The sequence below is a fragment of the Cryptomeria japonica genome, chromosome 9 (assembly GCF_030272615.1).
Source record: "Cryptomeria japonica chromosome 9, Sugi_1.0, whole genome shotgun sequence".
NCBI lineage: Eukaryota > Viridiplantae > Streptophyta > Pinopsida > Cupressales > Cupressaceae > Cryptomeria > Cryptomeria japonica.
Genome location: NC_081413.1, coordinates 399026298 through 399054282, shown reverse-complemented (window position 1 = coordinate 399054282; position 27985 = coordinate 399026298). Strand labels below are relative to the sequence as shown.

The 27985-nt window shown below is 35.8% G+C and overlaps 1 protein-coding gene across 2 annotated transcripts in view; it reads left to right on the top strand.

The window, feature by feature from the left end:
- Positions 1-17: 17 nt before the first annotated feature.
- Positions 18-27985, top strand: part of LOC131073094 (uncharacterized) — a 55087-nt gene continuing 27119 nt past the window's right edge. Inside the window, exons 1-6 of one of the 2 annotated variants that reach the window (XM_058009464.2) lie at positions 19-418; positions 2036-2188; positions 2442-2588; positions 2755-2907; positions 3004-3126; positions 26047-26339. In XM_058009464.2, coding sequence (XP_057865447.2) covers positions 200-418; positions 2036-2188; positions 2442-2588; positions 2755-2907; positions 3004-3126; positions 26047-26121 — 870 coding nt within the window. In that variant the 5' untranslated portion in view covers positions 19-199 and the 3' untranslated portion in view covers positions 26122-26339. Of the gene's footprint in view, positions 419-2035; positions 2189-2441; positions 2589-2754; positions 2908-3003; positions 3127-26046; positions 26340-27985 lie in introns of those variants that run through there. The other variant, XM_058009472.2, reaches the window with a different exon arrangement.

The following is a 27985-nucleotide window of genomic DNA, read 5'->3' as shown; positions in this document are numbered from 1 at the left end:
AGGACATATTTAAGAGATCTGGTACATAAGATACAGAAGGAAAGTAGAGCACACAAATACTTTAATGGCAACCAATCAACTATAACGAGGTTTAGGAGGAGATTTTGCCCTGGATAATAAGCCTTGGTAGCGAGGATGAGGATTGGGTTTTAATTTTAAATAAAGTGGGGCTTGTAAGCGGAGAATTGGGTCGAATGATATGAAGCCACAACTCGCTCTGCGTTCTCCTACACCAATGCCAATGCTCTTACGCCATCTTCCGCCTTTGCATATACCCATTACTGCCAGTAATCTTTTTCTCAATGCCAAACCTCTGCATTGTTTACAAAGTTATGGCAGGCACAGAGAGACTCTCAAAACTGTACGGTACAAATGCAATGCTGCCAGTGACAAGTCTATTTTATTTGAACAGCACAAGGTAAGTAATATTTGAGTTAAATTTTAAACAAACGATTTCGGAATCTGCAACGAACACATAAAATTTTAAACCTGTTATTGAGAAGATAGGTTTGACAATGTGCTTCAATGCTAGAAACTATCATTCAGAAATTTCTAGGGTTATATCTTAGCTTAACAGTTTTCATGATAGAAAATTTAGTTTCAGAAATCTGGAGTTTTTATCCTTATTAAGCAGTAGTAATAGAGATCACCAGCTCTCCCTGATTTGAACTTCAATTGTTAATCTGTCTTGTACGTGACTATTGTTGTACTCAAATCAGGTGCATTTATTTTCCTGGTGCCCCTTTATGAATAAAATGTAACAGCTTTCAGTGGCATTACTGCTTAAAATTGTGGAAAATGTTGTTTTTATGATCACCTTATTGGTTCTCTTAAATTGTGGGTTTTCTAAGGGTGTTCGGAGGTGATTCTATTGGGATTTTAACTTTTTTGTGGCCGTTTTCCTAACAACTGAGTTATGGTATGAAGTATGAACATAGTCACTTGATAACATAGCACTCTTTGGATGGGGTTTCTCTAAACTTAGGAGCCTTTTTGCAGTCGAATAGCCTTATGGCTATCACATTTCAGCTTTCCTAAACATTTTTAAGAACATAGTTCCCATTCATAAAGTTTTTCTGGGCTTCTACACGGATAAAATTCCTATCCAGTTATTGCAAATTTTTAGCCCTTTCCTCTAGTGTGAGCTGTAAATCTTCCTCCTAAAGAATAGCTGCACGGATTTTTGAGAGGAAGATTCCACTTTCACCATTCCCCCAATGAATCACATACAGTGGAGTAAAATTTCCATCATTATCTTTCTCCATGCAACCATCATGTTTTGTTGGTGTTGAGTTCTAAGTCCGACCAGTCCAAAATCAGGAAAAAGAACCTAGGAATGCTACGAATTTATGATTTATCACTCTTGGAGAAGAGGTGCAGACTGAGTACTACACAATATGACAAGTGAAGGGGTCGACTTGACACAAGATAGTATTACACATTATGACAAATGGCCTTTAGGACATTTCAAAGCTAAAGTTACACACGCCAACATCTTTGCACCAATGATGTTATAGTATTTTACATAAATCCTTCTTTTGTTTGGTACTGATAGTATTACACATTATGACAAATGGCCTTTAGGACATTTCAAAGCTAAAGTTACACACGCCAACATCTTTGCACCAATGATGTTATAGTATTTTACATAAATCCTTCTTTTGTTTGGTACTGATTTAATCAGGAAAATTTGAGATTCTTTTTGCTGCTCGTTTACGACAATTAGAATGAAAACAATTGGAGGTCTGTTTCAGGTTGTTGTTCTAGATTGTTTGTGAACAGCCAACCTGATACGTTGAACTTTTTTTATGGGCAGGGGATTAGATGCCATGTTAATGAGCCTAGTTGACTATTTTTCTAATGAAGGGATCTTGATTAAGCTTGATTTCCCTGTGGTTGTCTTGGCCCCCTTTTTCATATTGCTAAGTTTTTTTGTGCCTGCTCGTTGCTCTTGAGGCTCCTTTATCTCTCATAGTGAATGAGAATTTTCTTAGTCAAATTTTACTGGAACTTGATCTGTTCTTTAACCTGGCAGCTCATTGTGGAAGTGAAAGAACGACTACAAATAGAACATGGAAATTTGCCTACTGGGAAAAACGGAAGGGATGATGAGGAAATGATTCTCTGGTTTTTGAAGGACCGCAAGTTTAATGTGGATGATGCAGTTGCTAAGTTGGTTAAAGCGCTGGTATCCTTTTCTTATAAACTCTCCAGGAGTTGGTTATGTTTATCTGATAGCTTTCTATATAAATATGTTTTTGTAACACTTTCAGATGGTAGCAATTTTGGAAGCAACAGTCTTTTTTCTGTCTGTTCTAAACAAAAGATTCCATGTTCTATATTGTCCTATGATTGCCATGAGACTTGATTCATCTAGGTATGGATTAGAATATTTCTACCTCAACAACATTGTGTTTCCTTAACTTTAAAGGCATGTATAGGTATGGCGTGAGGAATTTGGTGTTGAAAATCTCACAGAAGAATCTATTCAAAATATTGCGTCCACTGGAAAGGCTTATCTTCATGAGTTTCCTGACATAGAAGGCAGGCCTGTATTGGTGGTTGTTGCAGCCAAGCATCTTCCAGCTGTAAGCCAAATCATATATGAAATTGGTCATTATGCTTTTATGATTCCTTTTTCTCAATGCAAAGCCTTCAATTTTTCTTTCTGGCACATTGCAGTTCTCTTTCTTTGCTACAGTATTGATTTTATACAGAACTTTACACAATTGTATATCCTAAATAATGGGGCAGAAACATGACCTGTTAGAAAGTCAGAAACTGTGCGTTTATTTGATTGAGATAGCCCTCAGTCGGCTCCCGCCAGGAGAAGAGAAGATGCTGGGAATATTTGACCTTCGAGGATTTACTGTGCAAAATGGAGATCTTGCTTTCATAAAGTTTTTGGTACTCGATTTTTAGCCCTTCTTCAGATGGGATTTGGATGTGTTGTTTGGGTTCTAACATAGAAACTGACCTTGATTGTGCCTGAACTCTATGCAGATAGATGTGTTCTATTATTACTATCCAAAGAGAATCGGGCAAGTTCTTTTCGTGGATGCTCCATTGATATTTCAACCTGGTTGGAATATTGTCAAACCCTGGTTGAAGTCATATGCCAATCTGGTAAATATTTTTCTTCTATTTATACCGAGGATGTTTTGTTTCTTCGTAAAATTAAATTTGCATAATGATCTGGCTACAATTAAATAGTGCTTTGTGAAGATATATACATAAACATGCGAATCGATGCTATGTCATTTATGGAGAAAGACAGTATAGATACAAGTTAATTCAAAGCATTTGTCCAATCTGTAAATCAGTCTCTCATTCTCATCTCCGATTGATAGATCTGGCAAAAATGAAAGAATTTGTGCAGCCAGTTGCTGCTAAGGTTTAGCTTCTTGGCCCTCTTTAACTTGTGCAGCATCAGGATCTTACACTTTTTATTTGTCAAGCATACCTTCATCTGTCACGATGCCTTTGTTAAGTTCAACTCTTAGCCTGAAATTCTACCATTAGCATCCTTGCTTATCGATTTTTACATTGCTGTAAAACATCATAGCTTGAGCTTTAGAAATCATCAAAATCGAATTTGTCACTAGCAATCCCAAATGATGATTCATTGGGGTGGTACCTAACTGGATCTGTTTGATATAACTGATATAGAAGCTTGAAAACATCTATAATCAACTAATATAACCACTTCAACTTGTTTATTCGTTGTTCATCAGATACAATTTGTGCTAGCTTCTGTATATAATCTCTTCAAATATTTTGGTTTTGAAAATTTCCCACATCTTACTATGGCATCTCAGATGCATCCTTTTGCAAGTAAAGTGTTAAAATATTCCTTAAACTCTAGCTAGGAGCTTATTTTGCCACATACCCTTTGGCCTCTTGAAATTTTCTTTATTTTCAAGGTTCTTGATAACAGCTACCACATTCCTATCTGGGTCTTGAGTCTCCTCCATGCTTTTCCTTAGAGAAGCCCTTCGCTAGATGAACTATTCAGTTTTGTTGGTTTATAAAGAATTTTATTCACACACTGATTTTCTCCTGTAGGTCTGACAATCTGTTGATAAACCATTGAAACCAGTCTTAGCGTTCATGCCAAACCTTTCTGTATCTTTCACATCTCCATTTCGGTGAATTTTTTAATGTCTTGTTTTCAAGGTCCTTTTCTTTTTCTGAAGCTTTGGTATTTGCCCCCTTCATGCTTCGTTTTTCCCATCAGCCACATGTTTAAGCTTTGTAACACTCAAAGTTATCAGACATTCTCATTTGAGGATCATTCTCACCATTCATTTACCTCGTATAATTGAATTCTTGAATTAGTTTTCCACTTCAATTTGGGATCTATCATGGCATCCAAGAAAACCTATCCCCCTTTTAAGATTCAGAGAAAAGCAAGTACCATTTCAGTAGCATCTCCCAGCCAATTTTGTTTCCTCGGATCTTGAAGTTTTACAAAGGCGTAGGTCCAACTTCTGGAATGTTTCTATCAGCATGAATCAGTAGTATAATTGGTTAGTCAGATACCAAGATGTTTGTTGCACCTCAACAACTCCTCCAATTACTGGTAAAGAACGGGGCACATCGGTTTAGACCAGCCTTCCCTTGATGTTTGCCCTTACCATCGAGAGACCTACAGAGAAGTTTGACTTCTATAACTAAAATCACTTTAATGGGCACCAAAGTCTAGATTTGTCAAGGTGCAGCTCTGAAATCAGGAAGCGCAGAACCTTTTGCTAGAACCAATAAAAGGAAGAGTTTTTAACTATGCACTAGATGTACAGCAATAACTTAATGATTATATATGATGAACATACAATTTCTAAACATGTTCCAGCAAAATCATTTACCTCTAGCATGCTCGTTGGACCAAAACAGGTCTCTATAATATGATGATCCTCTAAATGGGAAGAAGGTAAAAGACCATTTTAGATCTAACGGATTGGAAGAACACTTATCCACAAAGCTATCCAACACTGTAAGCAACGATTTTAAACGGGTGCCACTAGATGGCAAGCAGAGAGCTATGAAGACTATAGTGCCATTAGCTGGTAAGCAAGGGCTAAGATAACACGGTACATAGAAGATAAAATTAAAATAATGAGCAATACTATGCTATCTAATATATGAAGCACATGTCATTCACAATATAAATCAAAGAACCAAACGAAAGAGATTAGGGTTAGGGATACTTACCTTGGTTGACCCATTGGTCCATTACTATCCCCCTTGGCTCACAGAACTTTGTTTGAGAGGGTTGTAAATGAAGTCAAGATGGATGGAAGAAGACCTAAGTAGATCACAATCAGGGATTCCAAGGACTTGTTAATTTCTATTGGCATAACTACTATTTTTGAAATCTTCAAGATCTTTATATTGATTCGTGTTTACTTGGTCTAAGCACCTCTTAACCCTAAATCCTCTTCTTCGCAATGGAAATATATATGTGCCAAAGAGTGAATGATGCATTTTCTTTTGCTTGAGAAATGACAAAAAGAGGAACCTATAATTTTGGGTTTAACCCTAAAGCAATTTTTTTGTATAGTTTATGTCATCAACTTGGTTGATGTTGTTGACAAATAAAGTATTGTAAAACATCATTGGCTGGGTGATTGATTCAACTTTCTAGCAAACCTAAGGGAAAAAGAGAAGTAGAGGAGAGTTAAGAAGTTTGGAGGACAAATCTAGAGATATGAGAGTGATATAATATATGGCACATCTCTCACAAAGTACCAAAAGCGAGCCCACTCCAATTTTCACATATGCATAAACATATCCTCAAGGAGGTCAATTATAGACAAGTATTGCACAAGAAAAGTGTTAATAAAATAAAAGTAAAGTTCATTGCTTGTCAACATAGTGTAGTGAAGGATGTTGCTTTGTGAAAAACATAGTGCCATAGATAATAAATGCTTGCAATAAATTAATTGAGGTGCTAAAATTGAAATGCACATGCCTTTGATTCACCTTGCTAATGGATTCATGCATGTAGTTGAGTTTTGATTGTGGTAGGTGCAACTAATGCTCAAATTATATCATTAAAAGCTACTTATGTGAACCCTAGTGACTCAAGACTACATGGAGTAATGCAATTCTAGCCTATAAAAGCGAGTCTATGCAAGTATATGATTGGTCACAAAGGAAGATAGTACTAGGACATGTTTGGATAGCCAAAAGGGAAGGGTTGGATTCGGTATGATAGACTTGAGAATGGTTATAAAGGTTTGATTGTGTAGATTTTTGAAAAGAGCCCTACGCATATTTTAGTTAACAATATGAGTAGAATATGACACCTTTATGATGGTAGGAGATTTCTTCTTAGGTTCTTGTGATGGAGTAGGTGGATTTTCAACTTTATTGAGTCACAAGGTTGGTATAGTTGTATTTGTTGTTGGATCTTTAAGTGTTATTTATCATAGAGAGGGTTTCCTAGGCCTTAGATGGGGTCCTTATGAGTAGTCTTATGCTAGTAACTTTGGTTGCATTGACATATTGTGAGTTGATAAAATTTTGATATTAACCTCCTATATATTTACTACAAGTTACATGGTTTGAATACTCTTATGGGTTGGTTTGTGATTATGGATTATAGGGCAAGGGAATGCTTTGGTCATTTTGTTTTAAGAAATTTACTAGTTTGGCTTGTTCTTTTTTGTGGGTTTCGTTGTTTTTTGGAAGTGATGAGATATTCATGATATCTTTCTTTGTAATGGATACACAGTCAAAATTTGCATCGAGCATGTAATCATAAGCAACTTTTTTAAGTTGTGACAATTGTCATGACAATGCCTTAATTAGCATGCCACCAATAGGACATACCATTGCGACAAGGGTTTTGCAGGAGCTATGTTGGAAGGCCAACATATTGGTAATTGTTGTTTGAGTTCATTGTGGATTTTGACCACTCAATGGGGGAGGTTTCTCTTTGCATTGTTGAGTGGTAATAGTATTACTTGTCATCTTAAAATAATATTTGCTAGATTTTTTAGGTCATTTGATAAAATTTCAATTATGAAATGGGGTTTAAGTTGATTTTACCATTATAAAGCACCCTAGTTAGGGTTTTTTCTAGTAATTACGTGGCAAGATAAGTATGAATTTTAAGATTGTCTTTGTAAAGATTGCTAGATGCTTTAAGGTGTAAGGTGGGGTTAGTAGACTATTCATATGAAATGAGGGAAGTGATTCCTCCAATGTCAATGACTAGGATGTAGGGAACTAAGGTTTTGTTTTCTAAAAATTTTAAGTACTTACTTATGGAATAGAGGCTATGGGATTGGCCTCCCATTAATATTCATTATGGGGGAGAGGGCTAAGCATTGATAAAGCAAACCCTTTTCAATTTGTTGTGGCTGATTTGTCATTTGTATGATTTAAGTTTTCATTTGATCTATTTAACAATCACTTGTAGCTTGCATGTGGTCCATTTGGTCTAGAATTTTGAGGAGCATTAGGGCATTATTTAATGGAGGGCTTTTTGTATTAGAAGTGCTAGGAATGAAACATAAAATGTAGGGTTAGGACTAGACATTGAGGGAATTCTAGTGAGAGTTATGCCCTTTTAAAGAGTGTAAGTAAAGACATTGTTTATATATATATTTTTATTTTTAATATTTGATTGGGATTTCTTGTTCATCGTGCTTGATAATTCAATTGCATTGCATTCAATATATAGCCTAGGGAATGAAAGCACAACCACTTTGGAACCTAAAGGGGTCAAGGTTTGCTAGGAAAATCGTAAGAGGTGATATGATTAAAAATGATTTCAAAAGATATAGAAAACAAAAGAACAAATAATGTGAAAAGGACCTAATCAAAAGTGATCTAAGATTCACTTTTGGTGCCCTAAAAATGTGTTGGGTAAGACTATAATGTTATTATTTGTTGGATACAATTGTTTAATTGTGTATTGTCTTTGATGTTACACAAATGTCATATCAGTCTACCGAGCTCAAAATGTTCGGCAAGGCAGTTAGACAGAGTCTACCGAGTTCAGACGGCAAGAGAAGCAAGTTACAGAGTCTACCTAGCACTCCAGAATACTATACCGAGTTCGCAGTCTTTACCGAGTTCAGTCGGTCTTCAAAGACTGTGAAAGAAAGTCAGTCTTTACCGAGTTCGCAGTCTTTACCGAGTTCAGTCGGTCTTCGAAGAATATGTGAAAGAAAGTCAGTCTTTACCAAGTTCGCAGTACTTACCGAGTTCAGTCGGTTACCGAAGAATCAGCAGTGTTCACCGAGCATCAGTGAAATGTTTATGCAGCCGACCGAAGCAGAATTTATTTATTGAAACTTGTATATGTAGCCGACCTATGTAATATTTATTTCAACTTGTAATTGGGCCGACTTGGTAACCTGAATGGTATATATGAGAGATCAAGTTGCGATTTCGAAGTGTGGGAAAAAGTGTGAGAAGTATGGAAATATGAAGGAGCAGAAATGTGCGAATTCTGATGAAGGATAAGTGATATCCTTGAGGTGTAGAAAAGATATATGTGATCAGTAAGGATCTATTAGCGCAGAACAGAGATATGTATCAGCAAGATAAGTTGTATTTAATTCAGATCACTTCATTGTTGCTTTCTAACCATTGTAGCAGTGATACCGAAATCTCTTAACAGATTGGGTCTAACAACCATTTTTGTAAATCCTCTGACAAGGTGACAATTCGATTGAATTGTTCTTAAGACCTTTCACAAGGCCACTCCTAGCAGGGTGATTAAATCCTCTAACAAGGTCACACCTAACAGTGTGTTTTGTAACCTTTAACAGGGTTGGCTCCTAACAGGGCTCACTTCAGAAGAGTGAAAATCAGTAACTAGTTACATTGGTGGTTTTCCCAAAATTGGGTTTCCACGTTATATCTGGTGTTACTTGTGTTCATGTCATTTGTTTTGTGCATGTTAATGTTTAATGAACAATGATAAGTTAATTTACCGAGTTTCAGCAGTTTATATTTAAGAAATCTAAGGGACTTGTGGATTTATTTTTGTGGTAATTGATTCACCCCTCCCCTCTCAGTTACTCCATCCATATTTCCAACAATTGGTATCAGAGCTTTCGGTGCTTGTAGGAAGGATTTCAAGGATCTAAGCTAAAGATCAAGATGTCTTACAAGAGGGAAATTCCAAAGCTAAACAGAAATAACTTTTCAGCATGGCAAGGTCTCATGAGACTCCATTTGGCTTCCATTGGAGATACAGGATTGACACATCTTGACACAGAATATGTGACACCCACTGGTACACTAACTGTTGCTGATATTGCTGCAAAGAAGACTCATAACACCATGATGATAGACATTGCATCTGCCCTAAGCTATGAAGAGTTTGATGATGTCAAAGACTGCAAAACTGCATTTGAAATGTGGAACAAGCTGAAAGATATCTACGGTGGTGATGACAATGTGAGAAGAGCCAAAGCAGAAAGCTTAAGAGGACAGTTTGATCAATTAAAAATGAGTGAGGATGAAAATATTGCAAAATATGTTGAAAGAGTCAAAGCCAGTGTCAGTGCAATCAAAGCTTCTGGAGGTGATATCTCAGAGGAAACAGTCATAAGCAAAGTTCTCAGAACATTACTACCCATCTATGCAATCAGAGTTTCTGCAATTCAGGAAAGAAGATGCGAAGCAAATCACAAGATAAATTTAGAGGCCATAGTTGGAAGATTAACTGCATTTGAGTTAGACAACTATGACAACTATGTTCCAGCTTCCAAAAACATGGAATCAGCATTTGAAGCTAAGGTTTCACTCAAGGAGAAAGACAAAAAGAAAAAGGAATCTCGGTCAGAAAGTGAAGATGAATCAGAACCAAGTTCAGACAGTGATCTTGAAATAATTGAAGCTCTTCTAGCAAGGAAATATTCCAAAGGCAGAGGAAAATACAGAGGCAAAGTTCCTCTAATCTGTTTTTCATGTGATGAAGTCGGTCATATTGCTGCTAGATGCCCAAACAAGCAAAGCAAAGATGAGAAGAAAGATCACAAATGGAATGGCAAAAAGGACTACAAATCATTCAAAGGTAAGAAAACATGCTTTATGGCTAAGGATTCTGATAATAGTGAAGATGAAATTGTTTATATTGCTATAAGAGATGATTCTGATAATGATGAGGAAGATAAGATGACACTTATTTCTCATATAAGCAAAAATGATATTTGGATCATAGACAGTGGTTGCTCACATCATATGACTGGTGATAAAACCAAGTTTGAACATTTTATAGACTATGATGGAGGTAGTGTAAGGTTTGGTAATAATGAACCTCGCTACATAAAAGGAAGAGGTAGAATCCCTATAACCAAAGAACTTGTATTTGATGATGCCTACTGGGTTGAAGGTCTCAATCACAACTTGATGAGTGTGGCACAACTACTTAATAGTGGACTCAAGGTGGAATTCATGCATGGATAGGCCAAACTGCTAAATAATCAAGGAAAGCTGATTGGATTAGGCACTCAAACAAAAGGTAATTTGTTCCGACTTGAAACAAGTGAAAATTCATGTTTTATTGCTCAAGTTGAAGAAAGTTGGTTATGGCACAAAAGGTTATGTCATGTAAATTTTGATAACCTAGTGAAAATAAGTAAATTCAGAAAAGTAAGAGGTATTCCAGATATAAAGAAACCTGAGGTCGGTCTATGTAAGAATTGTCAAATTGGAAAGATGGGAAAGACTAGTTTCAAAAGCAAAAACTATCAATCTGAAGATGTATTAGAAATTGGGCATACTGATTTATGTGGACCCATAGGAACTGAAAGTTATACTGGAGAAAAGTTCTTCATTCTTTTTGTTGATGATTACTCAAGAATGGTGACTGTCATGTATTTAAGGAACAAATCAGAAGCATTTGAAAAGTTCAAATGGTATTTGGCTAGAGTAGAAAAAGAAACAGGTAAAAGACTTAAATGTCTAAGGTCAGACAGAGGTGGTGAATTCATCTCTCATGAATTCAATAACTTTTGCATTGAAAGAGGAATCAAAAGACAAGTATCAGCCCCTAGAACTCCTGAGCAAAATGGAATAGCTGAAAGAAGGAACAAATCTATCATGGATTGTGCAAGAACCTTAATGATTGAAAAGAATATTGCTATCAAATACTGGAAGGAAGCTATCAGCACTGCTGTTCATACCTTGAACCGAGTACAGCTGAAGAAGGACTCATTCAAAACCCCCTATGAATTATGGTATGGCTACAAACCTAATGTAAGTTACCTAAAAGTATTTGGAAGTAAATGTTACATTTTGAAAGAATCTAGAAAAGGAAAATTTGATGTGAAAGGTGATGAAGGTATATTCCTCGGATATTCTTGCAAGAGTAAAACATATAGATGTTTGAACTTGTCTACTCATAAAGTTATAGAAAGTGCACATGTGAAAGTTGATGAGTTTGCAGAAAGATCTGAAGAAGAAAGCAAAAGAGAACCAGAAGATTATAGAAGATTTGTGTCTATTGAACCTGATACAATACCAGATACATCTGCTAATCAGGAATCTTCTACTCCCGAGTCATCAGTAACCGAGTTACAGAAAGAGCAAACCGAGCCAGTATCTACCGAGTCTGATGAACCAGAACCAGTGTCTACCGAGTCTGAAGAAACCGAGCCAATAATTACCGAGCCAGACCAGCCAGTTGAAGAACAAGAGGACAATGATGAAATTCATTCTAAAGGCAAGAAACCTGTATTAGCCGAGTATGTCAGACGACATCACTCAGCAGATCAGATCATTGGAGACAAATCTGAAGGAACCATGGCAAGAGGTGAGTTGAAAAGCACTTGTTTACTTGCTGATTTTGAACCTAGAAATGTCAAAGATGCATTGGGAAATGATAGTTGGACAGAGGCTATGAAAGAAGAGATAGAACAGATAGAGAAAAACAAGACATGGACTCTTGTACCCAGACCTAAGGATAAAAATGTGATTGGAACTAAGTGGGTATTCAGAAATAAACTGAATGAAGATGGCAAAGTTTCAAGAAACAAAGCAAGACTAGTATGCAAAGGATATGCTCAACAAGAAGGAATAGACTATGGAGAAACTTTTGCTCCTGTTGCAAGATTGGAAGGAGTCAGAACCTTACTTGCATATGCCGCCTACAAAGGATTCAAAGTTTATCAGATGGATGTTAAATCTGCATTTCTCAGTGGTATATTGGAAGAAGAGGTTTATATTGAACAACCTGAAGGTTTTGTTGATCCACAAAAGAAGGACATGGTCTGCAAATTACATAAAGCATTGTATGGTCTGAAACAAGCCCCTAGAGCATGGTATGAAAGATTGCATAACTATCTTGTTCAGATTGGATTTCAAAGAACTAATGATAACAGTAGCTTGTATATCAAGGAAGGATCAGATAACAAAATTGTCTTAGCAGAAATATTTGTAGATGATACTGTTTTCACAGGAAATGATGATCTTTGCAAAGAATTTTCAGTACAAATGAATAAGGAATTTGAAATGTCTATGTTTGGTGAGATCAAATTCTTTGTTGGTCTTCAAATTCAACAGAACAAAAATGGTATCTACATTACACAATCAAATACATCAAAGAGATACTGAAAAAGTTCGGTATGGAAGATTGTAAACCAGTTGGAACTCCTATGTGTACTGGATTGAAGCTTATCAAGGAAGATGAATCACAAGAAGTAGATCAAACACTGTATAGATCTATGATTGGAAAGCTGCAGTATGTTGTTCATACTAGGCCAGATATTGCTCTTGCAGTTGGTATTGTTGCAAGATTCTCAGCAAAACCAAGAGAAAGTCACATGACGGCAATCAAAAGAATAATGAGATATTTGAAAGGAATTGAAGAGTATGGATTATGGTACAAATTTGGAGGAAATTTTGATTTGAAAGTATTTACTGATGCTGATTGGGCAGGAAACATTGATGACAGAAAAAGTACAAGCGAAGGAGCATTCTTTCTAGGAAAGAGATTGGTTTCCTGGACAAGCAAAAAGCAGAACTGTATATCCCAATCTACAGCAGAGGCAGAATATGTTGCTGCAGCAGTAAATTGTTCAAATGTTGTTTGGTTTAAACAGCTATTGGCAGGCATGAAAATGGAAATCAAAGAACCAATTGTTATGTTCTGTGATAATACAAGTGCAATTGACATGTCAAAGAATCCAGTGATGCATCCCAAAACCAAGCACATTGCAATAAAATATCATTTTGTTCAAGAATTGGTGCAGGACAAGGAGATCAGATTGGAATATATTCACACAAAGGAACAAATTGCTGACATATTCACAAAACCATTGGCTAAGGATGCATTCTTGTATCTAAGAGGTAAGTTAGGGGTCACTCCCCTATCTGAAATTCACTAAAGAAAAGTTTTAGTGATGCATCAACTCATCCTAAGTGAAAAATCTACTAGTTGATGCAGTATAATTAGGAAAACATTGCATATGAATCAGTACAAAAGGTACATTATAAATCAGATGAAGTCTTATTGTCTTTGGCATAATTTGTCAAAGAGGGAGAGTTTTACTGTCATATCCTACTAAAATTTGAAAGAAAGTTCATTAAGATAAAGAGGGAGAGTTGTTTGATAAAGAGAGAGAGTTTTACCGTCCAAAGATGAAGTTACTTCACAGAGGGAGATTATTGAAAGAGGGAGTGTTCTCTATCCAAAGGGAAAGTTATGTTGGCATGTTGCTGTCATAAAAGAAAAGACCTGTTTTCAAATTTCATTCTGCTATGACATGTTGTCTTGCCATCAATGCCAAAGAGGGAGATTGTTGGATACAATTGTTTAATTGTGTATTGTCTTTGATGTTACACAAATGTCATATCAGTCTACCGAGCTCAAAATGTTCGGCAAGGCAGTTAGACAGAGTCTACCGAGTTCAGACGGTAAGAGAAGCAAGTTACAGAGTCTACCTAGCACTCCAGAATACTATACCGAGTTCGCAGTCTTTACCGAGTTCAGTCGGTCTTCAAAGACTGTGAAAGAAAGTCAGTCTTTACCGAGTTCGCAGTCTTTACCGAGTTCAGTCGGTCTTCGAAGAATATGTGAAAGAAAGTCAGTCTTTACCAAGTTCGCAGTACTTACCGAGTTCAGTCGGTTACCGAAGAATCAGCAGTGTTCACCGAGCATCAGTGAAATGTTTATGCAGCCGACTGAAGCAGAATTTATTTATTGAAACTTGTATATGTAGCCGACCTATGTAATATTTATTTCAACTTGTAATTGGGCCGACTTGGTAACCTGAATGGTATATATGAGAGATCAAGTTGCGATTTCGAAGTGTGGGAAAAAGTGTGAGAAGTATGGAAATGTGAAGGAGCAGAAATGTGCGAATTCTGATGAAGGATCAGTGATATCCTTGAGGTGCAGAAAAGATATATGTGATCAGTAAGGATCTATTAGCGCAGAACAGAGATCTGTATCAGCAAGATAAGTTGTATTTAATTCAGATCACTTCATTGTTGCTTTCTAACCATTGTAGCAGTGATACCGAAATCTCTTAACAGAGTTGGTCTAACAACCATTTTTGTAAATCCTCTGACAAGGTGACAATTCGATTGAATTGTTCTTAAGACCTTTCACAAGGCCACTCCTAGCAGGGTGATTAAATCCTCTAACAGGGTCACACCTAACAGTGTGTTTTGTAACCTTTAACAGGGTTGGCTCCTAACAGGGCTCACTTCAGAAGAGTGAAAATCAGTAACTAGTTACATTGGTGGTTTTCCCAAAATTGGGTTTCCACGTTATATCTGGTGTTACTTGTGTTCATGTCATTTGTTTTGTGCATGTTAATGTTTAATGAACAATGATAAGTTAATTTACCGAGTTTCAGCAGTTTATATTTAAGACATCTAAGGGACTTGTGGATTTATTTTTGTGGTAACTGATTCACCCCTCCCCTCTCAGTTACTCCATCCATATTTCCAACAATTATTCACCAAACAAGGGATATAGGTAACAACGATGTAGAAGATAGAATAGAGTAATGAGCAATATTATGCTATTTAATACATAAACCATACTTCATTTACAATATAAATGAATGTACCCAAATAAAGAGATAAGGTTAAGCATACCTACCTTTGGTCAATTCAATGGTTCATTAATCTCCTCCTTGCCTTGTAGCACTTTGTGAGAGATGGTTGTTGGTGAAATCAAGATTGAGAGAAGTAACCCAAAGTATACCATAGTTGGGGACTCTTAAGGACTTGATAAGACTTCTTTGCACACCTAATATTGAAATGTTCAAGGCCTTTATATTGATGTGTCCTCCTTGGTATAACCTCTTCTTAATCCTCAATCTCCTTGTTAAGGTGGATGCATATGTGCTAGCAGAGTGAATGACTCGTCTTCTTCTCAAGAAATGACGTGGGAACCTATAAGTGTGGCTCTAAACCTTAAAGCCAAATGGTTGATGTCATCAACCTAGCTTATAGCAACAACTACACACAAAACTAAGGAAAAAAAAAGAGTTAAGAGGGGGAATCAAGGAGTCACAAGGATAAATTTACATATTTGAAAATGACTTGATAGTGATAGGATGAATGGCATGTCTCTCTCAAAGTACCAAAAGCCAACACACCATTTCCTAACATATGTACAAACACATGCTTAGGGAGATTAATTCTTCAATAAGTCCTACATGAGAAAAGTGTTAGGAAAGCAAAAATTAAGGTGTTTAGATTATGCACATGCCATCATTTAGTGAAATTCCAATAGTCTAATAATTATCAGTGATGCATATAAGATTAATTTCTTTATTGGTCAACTATATTTCAAAATTTATGATATATGTATTGACAAGTCTATAACTAGTATTGCAAGAGTGTCACTTCTTAAAGTAGACAAAATGAATGTATTTTTCTCTTTATGATGGTTATTTGCAAGTACTTTATGTTCTGAGTAATGGTAAATATTTTTAATAGGGGTCTTAAAACCCAATTACATCAAAATGTTAGCTAAAGAATAACTGACCTATCATATCATTTATTTTAGCATGTTGAGTTCAAAGAGAGTGACTATCAGTCTTCTTTAGACTCTCAATTAAAATTTTTAGTCTCATAGCATTGTTTTTATAGTGCATTTTCTAACTTCAAGAACTCGATTTATTTTCTCGTTAATTTCCTTCAACTCCTATTCTAAGGCTGCAATTTTGAGTACAATCTCATCTCACTCCCTCCCTCAGTTGTCCTTTAGAGAATCCATCCTTCTCTTTAAATACTAGTTTTTGGCCTCAAATTTGCCAACCTTGGGAAGACTGTTCTAGTTTTGAAATTAAAGTTTGTGATTATTTAGGTTACTTTGTCCAATATTCTTTTTTTTTTCGATAAAAGTGGGCATGCCACTAAACTATATTTTATTAATTTTGAAAAATCTTTTTGATTACAACGAGTTCAAAGGGCATACCGACAGGAAAGAACCCGCAAGAAAACGTCCGGTTGTGGCCCAAAAATGCAAAAAAAGTAAATACCCGATAATCCCAATTACATAATCAGATTGTAATCACCCTCCCATTACATGACTTTCAAAGATATACACATAAATGCCCATACGACCATCAAAAAATGAAAGAGAACCACCCAACCCATGAGATATGATCTGTAGAAGTAGACTCATAGCATCAAAGTTTCTCAGGCTCGCAAAAAATTCGAGCATATCAACAGTTCAAAAACTTGCATAAAAAAGATATCAACCAACAGATGCCTGCATAAAGTAGTTAAATCAGAAACCAAGAACTTGAGCTCTCAATAGGAGGCTCTCTGTCCACGCTCGAAGGAGGGATAATTTGTAAGGGGAATTCCAGTCGTGGAGGAGCTGAAGCCAAAAAACCAAAAGAGAGCAAATAATGTAATCCCATAAGCACAACCAATGCCTTATCCACAAGCTGTGAAGGAACCCAATCTAGTAAGATTTCAAATGATTTCAAAGTATCCCCCAATCTGTCACACAATAAACCCATTCTCAACTCAAACAATAATTCCCCACACCTCCCATTATCCAACAGGTCAGAGCGAGGAAGAAAGCCCCAATAATAAAAAGAGCCCATCTCAAAATGATAACTATCCAATGCAGTCCTAACAAGCTCCCAGGAGCAAATCGAGGGAGGAATGAACGCAGAAACCAAGAGTTGGAGTAAACCCTCATCAAGCAAAATGTCATGGCAAACAGTAAGAAATTGAGACAAAATCTCAGAGCCAAAAAAAGTAGAACTAGACTACAACCAAAGAGTTCCCACCAACCTACGAACCTCAAAATCCACCTGAGGAGAAAGCAAGCGAAACACTTTTCCAAGCATCTCAGAACTATTGCCCGAAACCTCATTTTATTCCTCAAGCTGGCATTCAACAATGATCCTGTATCTTGAAAGAGCAATGACACTCGACATATGAATAACCCAAAAAGAACGAGACAAAGTCTACTGCCAGATTGAAAAATGCTATCGGCTTTTAAAGACAACAGCCACCAAAAACGTGAGCAAGAAGAACCACACCTCTTCATGATTAAAAGTGAAGGCATTTAAGCAAGATGAAAACTCATGCGGGATACATCATAAATGAAAAACTTCTCACGATGGTGGCGACGGAAAAAGTAGTACTTAATATCCCATCCAATGCCACACAATGAAATGCTTGCCCAAACATGATCACAGGACAAAAACCGTGCCTGAATGCAACAAATGCACATTCCCTATGAACAACACGAAACAATCAAAGCACTTTAAGCACTCGTGCGAGAACAGACCGAATAAACCAAGCCAAAAACATGACTGCTGACAGGGCGCCACCCTAAGACCATAAAAGGTACTTACCCTTGCTGCCTATGCCAGATCGTAACCATACTTTGTAGCTAAAAATAAATTCTTACCTACAAAGCATCCTTGCCACCTGTACATATACAACAAACATGCCTACCTCCCAAGGAAGAAGGGCAGGAAAAATTTCATAATGGCCATATTAAAGGAAGAACCCGAAGACTTATTGCAGATATTTCAGAAGTGAAGCAGGGATCTCTTCAATGCTTACATTACGCAAATTGACATTGTTGTCTATAGCTAAATTTGCCAAGAAATCCGGAATTCTATTAATTTCTCTGAAATAATGAGAAATCAAGAAAGAATAAAAAAATGCCAATTGTTGTAAAATTAAATCCAAAACATATTGCAATTTCCAACAATTAGATTTCTTCTTCATAACACATTGTATGATCACCATTGAATCCCCTTCAATTACAAGATCCTTAATTCCCAGGGATATAGCCATATCCAAGCTTAGAGACAAGGCATTAAACTCTGCAAAATTATTAGTCTTATGTCCAATGGCATGACACCTAGCCTGGACGAAGTTGGCATGATGATCAAAAATCACCATACCTACCCTTGGCAAGCCAGGATTTCCGCGAGAGGCACCATCAAAATTCAGTTTAAAATGCCCATGAGGAGGAGGCTTCTAGATAGCCGAATTTCTCTTGGTTAAAGCAACATTCTTTTTCAAAATTGACCCATGAGAAGGCAAGGTAGATAGCAACTTCCAAACCCTAGACACCCTACTATCCCAGTGCGATAAAGAGGAAAGATTTTCTAAGTTCTTGTAGATATAAGACAAGACAACTTCCGAAATAGAAGATTCAATTTTCAATAAGAGCTCTTCAAGAGAAGAACTAGTTTTTTTAAAGATCTTGGTATTTCGTTCTAACCAAATATTCCAAATTAAAATAGATGGAGAAACAATCCAAAGACAAGCATAGAAAGATGAGGCAAACAGAAAAGGCCAAGCTCTAAAGTGAGATATAAGATCTTTCCCTATAACAAAAGTCAAATTCAATTTATCAAATAGCCACTGCCAACATTGATATGAAAAATCACAGTGAAGGAAAAGATGGGAGGAGGATTCCAAATTTTTATTGCATAATACACAAGGAAAAATAGCAGCGATACCGAGTTTATCCAAGCACATGCCTGTAAGAACCCTATCCTGAATTGCTAACCAGGCAAAAGCCCCAGCTTTCGGCAGATAGGCCGAATGCCAAAAAAACTTATATGGCCAAGAGGATGAGTCTTTAACAAACATAAGAGAATTATATCCATCTTTAACCGTATATTTGCCCAAGATGTTCTTTGTCCAAACGAGTTCATCTTCGGACTCAGATAGGATAATCATTCTTTCTCCCAAAACCTTTGCAAAATGCATTTTGAGATCATGATCAACATCCAAAAACTCAATGGACTTCCACTTAGCCATCTTAAGATTTCCACTGTGAATTACCTCAAAGTAATCTGCCACAAAGATCCCCCAAAGGGAAGAAAGGGTAGATATTAGAGGGGACCAATCCCTTATATTTCGTAAAGGAGTGTGACCATTCCACACCTCATCCCAAAATCTAACCTTCTTCCCATTATGAACAATCCAAGAGAGATGTGGCAAGATGACATTCCTACATTTGCAAATAAAGTTCCACATTACCGAACCTGAAGGTAAGTTTGAAATTTGAAAAATATACTCCCTAGGCCCATTATTAAAATACTTTGCAAACATAATTTGTGCCAAAAAAGAATCAGAATGCTCATACAATTTCCAGACCAATTTAGTTCCAAGGGCCAGATTCTGTTTTTCCAAGTTCCTAATACCTGTACCCCCAAGATCCTTAGGCAAATAGACTCTATCCCAGGCTACAAGAGGTAGTTTTTTCCTTCCATCCTTATTACTACTCTAGAGAAAGGACCTAAGAGTGTCCTGCAAGCTCACAATCATAGATTTAGGGGATTTTAACACTGACATAAGGTAAATAGGAACTGCATTCAACACAGATTTGATAAGTCGAACAATTTTCCTTGCAAGGCTTAACCATTTGTGGTTCCAAGATAAAATTCTCTTTGAAATGACAGAAATAAGCTTATCCCAAAAGGTTAGTTTGTCTTGTTTGATGAAGAAAGGTATACCAAGATACTTACAAGGAAGGATACTAGGTTCAAAACCCCAAAAGGACTGCAATCTATGTTGAACTAACTATGATGTATTAAGGAAGAATATTTTTGACTTCTCAATAGTCACTTTTTGCCCTGAAAAAGCCGCATACTTTTGAATAATTCCATTTATAATATTTGCCTCCCTCAAAGAAGTCTGACCAAATGATAGAGTATCATCTGCAAATAAACAATGTGAGATAGAAACTGGAACCCCAGGGATCGCAATCCCCTTCCAAAGCCCTTTCAATTTTGCAGCCTTAATAGCCCAACTAAAGGACTCAGCTAAAAGAATAAACAGGAAGGGGGACAAAGGATCCCCCCGCCTTAGTCCTTTGGAAGAAGAGAAAAAACCACAAGGAGAACCATTGATTAAAACAGAGAATCTTGCAGAAGAGATGCAAGCATTGATCCATTTGACCCAAGCCTTAGAGAACCCTAACTTGACAAGAACAAGACCTAAAGCCCCCCATTCAACCCTATCATAGGCCTTCATCATGTCCAATTTAAGTATCATGGTCGGGAACCTCTGAGTGGAGATAGAATGCAGCACTTCATGAGCCACAATAGCTCCCTCCGCTGTTTCCCTACAGGGCACAAAACCACTTTGCCCTAAGGAGATAATTTTGGGAAGAATTTTTGCCAAACGAAGGGAAATTGCCGTAGTAAGGATTTTATACAGAGTGTTGCATAAAGCAATAGGCCGGAAATCAGCAAAGGTCTTAGTAACATCTTTTTTAGGGATAATAGCAATCAACGTAGTATTAAGTTCTTTTAAAATTGACCTATTTCTCCTAGCCTCTTCAAGAGCCAAGAGGACATCTTTGCCCACAAAGTCCCAACACTTCTGAAAGAATAAATGGGTAAACCCATTCAGCCCCGGGGCCTTGTCGGGATTCATATAAAAAACCGCACATTGACTTCTTCTAGTGAGAAATGAGACATCAACATCCTATTATCCTCAAGGGACACTAAGGAGGGAATATCAGAAATAAAATCATTCGAACAATAACCACCCTCCGAGGACAGTAATGATTTAAAAAAGTTAACTGCCTCTAAAGCAATGTCCTTTGATTTAGTAAGCAAATTCCCATTAGGATCCTCTATACAAGATATCCTATTTTGGCTTTGTTTGTTCTCCCATAGACATTTTAATATTTCATCTATTGATCTAGACAAAGAACCATTTAGTGAGAGTACTCTGAGCTTCAAAATTTTCTTTAGCCAACTATATATTATTGAACATCATATTTGCAAGAATGCTTCTAGAATCAACTACATATATTTTTTTATGGACGTTTAGGATTAAACTCAACAATCCATCATTAGAACGAGGAAAAGTGAAGAATATGATTGCAGATAGACTTAAAAGAGAGGCAAAGGAAGAAGTGAATTGGAGAATGAGGTACAAATGTGAGGAAGAGGAGGAAAGAGAAGGAAAATAAGTTTTATGGATGAAAAAATAATATCATATTCACAACTTCAATCATGCCTTCCAACGAGGTAGGTTCCACTTTAGGAATGTCATAGAACCTTGCATTGTCCAAACCAGGGGTTTGAACCTTTACAATGTAGCACCTATGGTAGGTTTAGGGACATGGGACACAATGCAATTTCCCTTCCAATCCTTACTCATATCCCTAGTATTAGCACCAACCTCTCGTATGCCAAATTTTTATTCATGCCTCTCCTTGTTGCTCTCCCCTTTGTTCCATTCGAAGCTTTTAAACCCTTGACCATGATCCCTCTTCGCTTCCCTACCCATAGTTTTCACACCAATATCCACTAGGCTAGGGAAATACGAACTTGAGTCATATTTAGGGTCCATCCATGAATTATCAAGTTGGAAGGGGGGGTCCTATAAGCTTCTCATAATGTCTGTCACTAGAATCCACATGGTGAACATTTTTAACCTCTTTATGCTTCATTGTCTTCACATGGGGGTATTGTGATTTAACATTGCTATATAAATAAGCATTATGAGTCCTTAGTACTTTCTTACAATTATTGACTAATTTTTGAAAAGATGATAAGAGATAAGAGGAAAAGGAAACAACATTCTATGCCTAAAATGATTTAAGAGAACAAAATGATACAAATATAAAGATATAAAGCATCCTTCCAAGGTGACATACTTCATAAGACACAAGGCAATTTCATCCCAAGGATTTTGCATCGAACTTCTCATATGACCTAAATGGAACTTTATCAGTTCTTTGCTTGACTTTAAGAACTTGGTGATGGCGTTATCACTAACCTTGCAATCCTTGAAAATCTAGGCCCCTCTAGTAGCTAAAATAGTTGCCCTTACAAGCAGTTCTTTAGTAATTTTAAACACCATATAATGGAACAATTTCATTTGCCAAAGGGGTGTCATACCCATTTGGTCTTTCAAGGAAAACATCTAGCCCCTCTTTCTTTATAATTCTCCAAGTTGTGCATTTTGCTTCAGGTTGCTGCAACTAAGTGGCTCAATCCTCTTAAAAAATGAGCTTTGAAAACAATATGTTCTTGATGTTACAAGAGATGGTTATCCCACGTATATATGAAAAAAATGAGTTGTGAATTTTAGATATATTGTAATAGAAATGTTGATGTATTGATAATATTACTTGTCCTTTAGATGGCTACTCTATTTTTTATAATAATCAATTAGATTGATGTGAGAATAACATGCTTGTATTTAGGCATATCATTCTTGACATTTAATGGTCAATATAGCTTGCAACAACATGAGGCACCTTAACTTCCATACAATGATAATTAAACTATTATATTCAAATTTCTTGATACATGTCAACTTTAGCAAATTAGTAAAATGTCAAAATACAATAGTGATTTAATGTGCAAAAGTCCCACTCTAATATTAATGTTTGTCATGCTCTTTTTCCTAATTGAGTTGGGATTTTCTATGGAGTCTTCCTCAAAATATTTGAACTCAATTTTGTTATTTACCATTTGAAGGGGTGTAAATAAAGACATTTTCTACATCATTGATTTTGAAGATTCAATAGGGATTTCTTATTCATCGTGCTTCACACTTTGAATTACATTGCATTGTATGTATAGCCTAGGTTAGATTCCAAATAAATTTCATGATGAGGTGTTACCATTAATGGTGTTCGTGGACACAATGGAAACATAACCACTATAGAAGGTGGATGATACCACATCCTTCATGGGTCATTCTACTTTTGATCTAATCCTTATTGACATTGACATTTCTATTCCTCTCCCCGGTTCTTAAGGTGGATGTGGTTCTTATGGTTGGGGATAGGTCATGGACTTAATCTCTAGATTATGAGGGCCTCTCCTTTCGTTGTCGTAGATGCTTCTCAACTAGTCACTTAGCTACTGATTGTTCTCTCTCACACTGTAAAGGTACCACAACTTGGTGGAAAGATGGGAATGATGTTCATTTGATTGTTGATGCTTTTGATTCTGATGACTCTTCAAATGCTAATGACTCCTCCTAGGATGAGGTTGTGCCTCTTACTACTGTTGTGGCCTGTGCTGCCCACTAGATCCTACTCCTACTGGTGAGTCCTCCTCTGGGCTTGAGGTTTTCACTCACATTGCTCCTATTTTGTAGAAAATTTCTTCTCCAAGTCTTCTACAACATCAGTTTGCTTCAGGTGTTATTCTGCAACAACAATCTGCTCTAGGTGTTGTTCTGTAGTAACAGTTTGCTTCTAGTGCTGGCAGACACTTTGAGGAATTTTCTTCGCTTGAGCTAACTTGCGATGATGTTCCAAATAATAATATTGCTTGGATTGTTGTTTGTCATAGGTGAAAAGGCAAGTCTTCCCCCCTCCCAAACTCTTTCCTATCGAGTTGAGGGTGTTTCTTCCCACTCTTGAGTTGGGATCCTAGCTTTCTGCTATTGCGTCTTTGGTTTGGTAGGCCTATTAATGGTGGTCTTTTGGCATGTTGTTAATGAACTATTCTACTTGAGCTTGTATAGGGTCAACACCCTTGTTTTGTTGCTTTTAATAATAATAAACATAACCACTATAGAACCTAAATGGGACAAGACTAGCTAGGAAAACCATAAGAGGTGACATGATGGAAAAAATGCATTTGAAATATCTATAAAATAATGTGAAAATGGCCTATCAAAATTGGGGTAAAATCATTTTGGGTTCACTAAAAATGTGTTGGGCCTAAAATAAGTCTTTATAGTAGGATGATTCTTTAAAATAAAAAATGGTAGAACATTCTAGATCCAAAAACAATTCAAGAAAGTTGGTCCACAAAGCAATTATAGGTTGTAAGCAAGAGCAATGTGTAAAGAGTTGCCACTAAGTGGTAACTAAAAGTTATGAAGACCATAATGTCATTACATTCCAACAAGGGTTATAGGTAATAACAATGTAGAAGATAAAATGATAGTAATAAGCAATATTATGCTATCTAATACATGAAGAATATATAATTCATAATATAAATGAAAGTACCAAAAAAAATAGGTAGGGTAAAGCATATTTACCTTTGGTTGGTTCAATAGTGCATTAGTGTCCCCTTTTCCTTGTAGCACCTTGTGAGGGATGGCTATAAGCAAAGTCAAGATTGATAGAAGTTGCCCCCAAGGACCATAATTGGAGCCTCTAAGGACTTGGAAAGATTCCTTGACACAACTATTTTTGAAATGTTCAAGACCTTTATCTCGACTTGTCCTCATTGATGTAATCTTCTGTTAACTCGCATCACCTTCTTCCTAAGGTAGATATGTATATATGCTAGTAAAGCAAATGACTTTTCTTCAGAAATTATCAAAGTAGGAACCTATAAATATGGATATAAACCCAAAGCCAAATCTAAGTTTTAGGTGATGTGATTGACCCAATATATAACATCAACTACATAGAAAAATAATGGAAAAAAGAGAGGAAGAATCAAGGAGTCATGAGAACAATTTTGTAGATATGAAAGTGAAATGACAGCCATATGAAATTGATATGATGGATGACATATCTCCCTCAAAATACCAAAAAACAACACAGTTTGATCTTGACATATACATGAACACATGCTTAGGGAGATTAATGCATTGACAACTACATAAGAAAATTGTTAGGAATGCAATAATAATGTATATACAATATGCACATTCCTTCATCAAGTGAAATTCCTATAGTATAATAGTACTTATCATTTTCTAATACAAACATGTTTTTTTTTCAATGTTTAACCATTTTCCAGAATTAATGATAAGAGGTATTTACAAGTGATGCATAACTAGTATTTCAATAGTGGCATTTGTAAAAAAATAGACAAAATGGACGTATCTTTATCTTTACGATGATTATCTACAAATACTTAATGTTACTAGAGATGGTTATCCTACGAATATTAAGAAAATCACCTTTAAATTTTACATATATTGTAATAAAAATGTTGCTGTATTTATAATGGTGTATTTCCTTTAGATGACTACTTGTTCTTTATAGCAAACCAATTAGATTAATGTGAGAATAACATGCTTGTATTAGGCATATCATTCTTGCCATTTAATGGTCAATATTGCATGCAATAACATAACACACCTTAACTTCCATAAAATGATAGTTAAACTATTATATTCAAATTTCTTGATACTTGTCAACTCAAGCATAAAGATATTTCAAGCAAGAGCCAATCCTTTAGCAAATGAGTAAAATGCTAAAATACGATAGTGATTCAATGTGCAAAAGTCTCACTCTAAAACTAATGTTTGCCATGCTCTTTTTCCTACTTGAGTTGGGATTTTCTTTTGAGTCTTGCTTAAAACATGAACTTAATTTTTCTATTCGCTACTTAACAATGTTATTTTCTATTATGTTTTAATTTGTACTTGAGTTGGGTTTTTTTTTATGAAATCTTGTTAAAAAAATTTCAATTTAATGTTTCGATTTTCTACTTGCTATCGGTAACATATAAATTTGCTTAATTATCCAACAATATAATAGCAAGGTCATCTGAGATTATTTGAAAGCTAAATGGCAAATGTCTTTAGTTCTTGTTAACCGTTGATGTATAAATGTATTTTTTCTTCCATTACTTCTAGTCATAATGAGTTGAAGTAACATTTTATTTATGCTTACATATACAGGTGAGATTTTGTAGTGCGCATGTGGTACAAGAATATTTTGCCCCTGATCATGTACCTATTGCTTTCAAACCTTGAATTTTGTATTGAATGAGAGGTTGCATTGAGTTTTTAAGGAAATAAGATAATTCCAAAGCGGTCAAATAAGTTAGCACACTAATAAACATTCAACAAGAGGATTGCATGATTTGATTTATGTAATTGAAAATATCAATTGTTAGCTAGCTTTCTTCCTTGGACTAAGAAAACCCTTTATATATAATTGTCATTCATAAAATACATGGATTATTTGATCATTGTATTTGAATTTGATTTCTACCATAGTCACAAAGCACCATATTTTATATTTTATATTGAAAATTACTTTCATGTCCATGTTAAAAAATCAAGTGATTATAAAAATACAAGAAACACAAAAAAGGGTCTAAAAAGGGATTACAACTAAATATTAGCCTTGTGATGTAGGCATATTACAATTATGGAAAACCCTTAAAAGCATTTAAAAAATTATTTAACATCAAATAGAAAATCTCACAAGCCAACATAAAGTATTCAACCCATCACAACAAAACCATGTATCAAAATCAACCAAAGTTTTAGTAATGCATTTGTGAGACATAACTAACATAAAAAAGTTAATGTAGCCTTTAAGAGGAAATTGTAATGATAGAAAATCCACGTAGAGGGTCATTGTCACATTACCTCTACTCAATATTTGGATCGTTAACTAAAATGAGATTCCATCTTGTCAAAGTTGTCACCTCCCTTTGTTTATTAACCTCTCCCATAGAGTTAGACAATGAGATATCCAAGACCAAAGTAGAAAAAGGTTGTGTATTGCTAGGGAAGAGGAAATTGACACTTGTCCAAGTGAGTAATGAGAGATGAAATCTTGGAATAATCATAGTTTTTAATAAAATCAAAATCAAATAATCATGCTCTTTTTGGACAATGTAATTTGATAGAGGACCTGTATTGTTAGAGAATCAAGAAGAGGCACCTTCACTTGTGAGTCTACTCATCATGTAGGGAGGATGATATAGTCAAAGATAAGGGGTCAAGTGAATTACAACCTTGTCCTTGCAACTATTACATGAACACATTCGTAAAATTTTCAATGACCCAATATTAACACATGCAACAACTCATATTCATGCTAGCATAAGGATTCTCTCAACAATGGATCTAATTTTAAGTATGCATGCATGTATTGTATGGAAAATTTGATAGTCTTAGAGATTACATCATAAACCTCAGCCATGAATACCAAACATTAATAAGATATTCTATTTCTTTTCAAGTCAAATATAACAAGCCATTATAACATTTGTTCACTAGACTTAAGGTCTCTACCCAATAACATCCACCCAAAAGATCATTGGAATTTTTTTACAGTTTCCCTTGCAAATCAACAATCTTAACATACAAAATCACATGTAAAAACATAACTCTTTAGTCCAATATCTGCAAACATCCACACATTGAGTACTATGTTTCCTCAATTGAGCTTTTGACGACTTGCAAATAATGAGGAAAATTACAACCTTCCAACTTGTAATCAAACCCTGTGGTGATTGCCTCTCCATTTCCAAGAAAAGAGTATAAGACCCTCCTCTAATTGGGGCACTCAAAACAATAATGCAAGCATGATGAAAGTGTAACTTCTCCAAATTGCAATGTCATATTGTAGGAATGAAGACAAGTCAAAGTTAATAACTCCTATCAATGAAAATCTTATCCACTAGCTAAAATTAGCCAAGTTGGGCACCCTTTCCAACATCATTACATCCACTTGTGAATGAATTTGGATTAACATGTGTCAATATGTAGATTGAACATTCCATTTCCTAAGTCCAATTTATCAAGTCAAAGATGCCTCTCATGTAACTTCTCGTCTATGATGCACCATAGGTTTACGTATTTTCTATCTTGTCATGTGTAA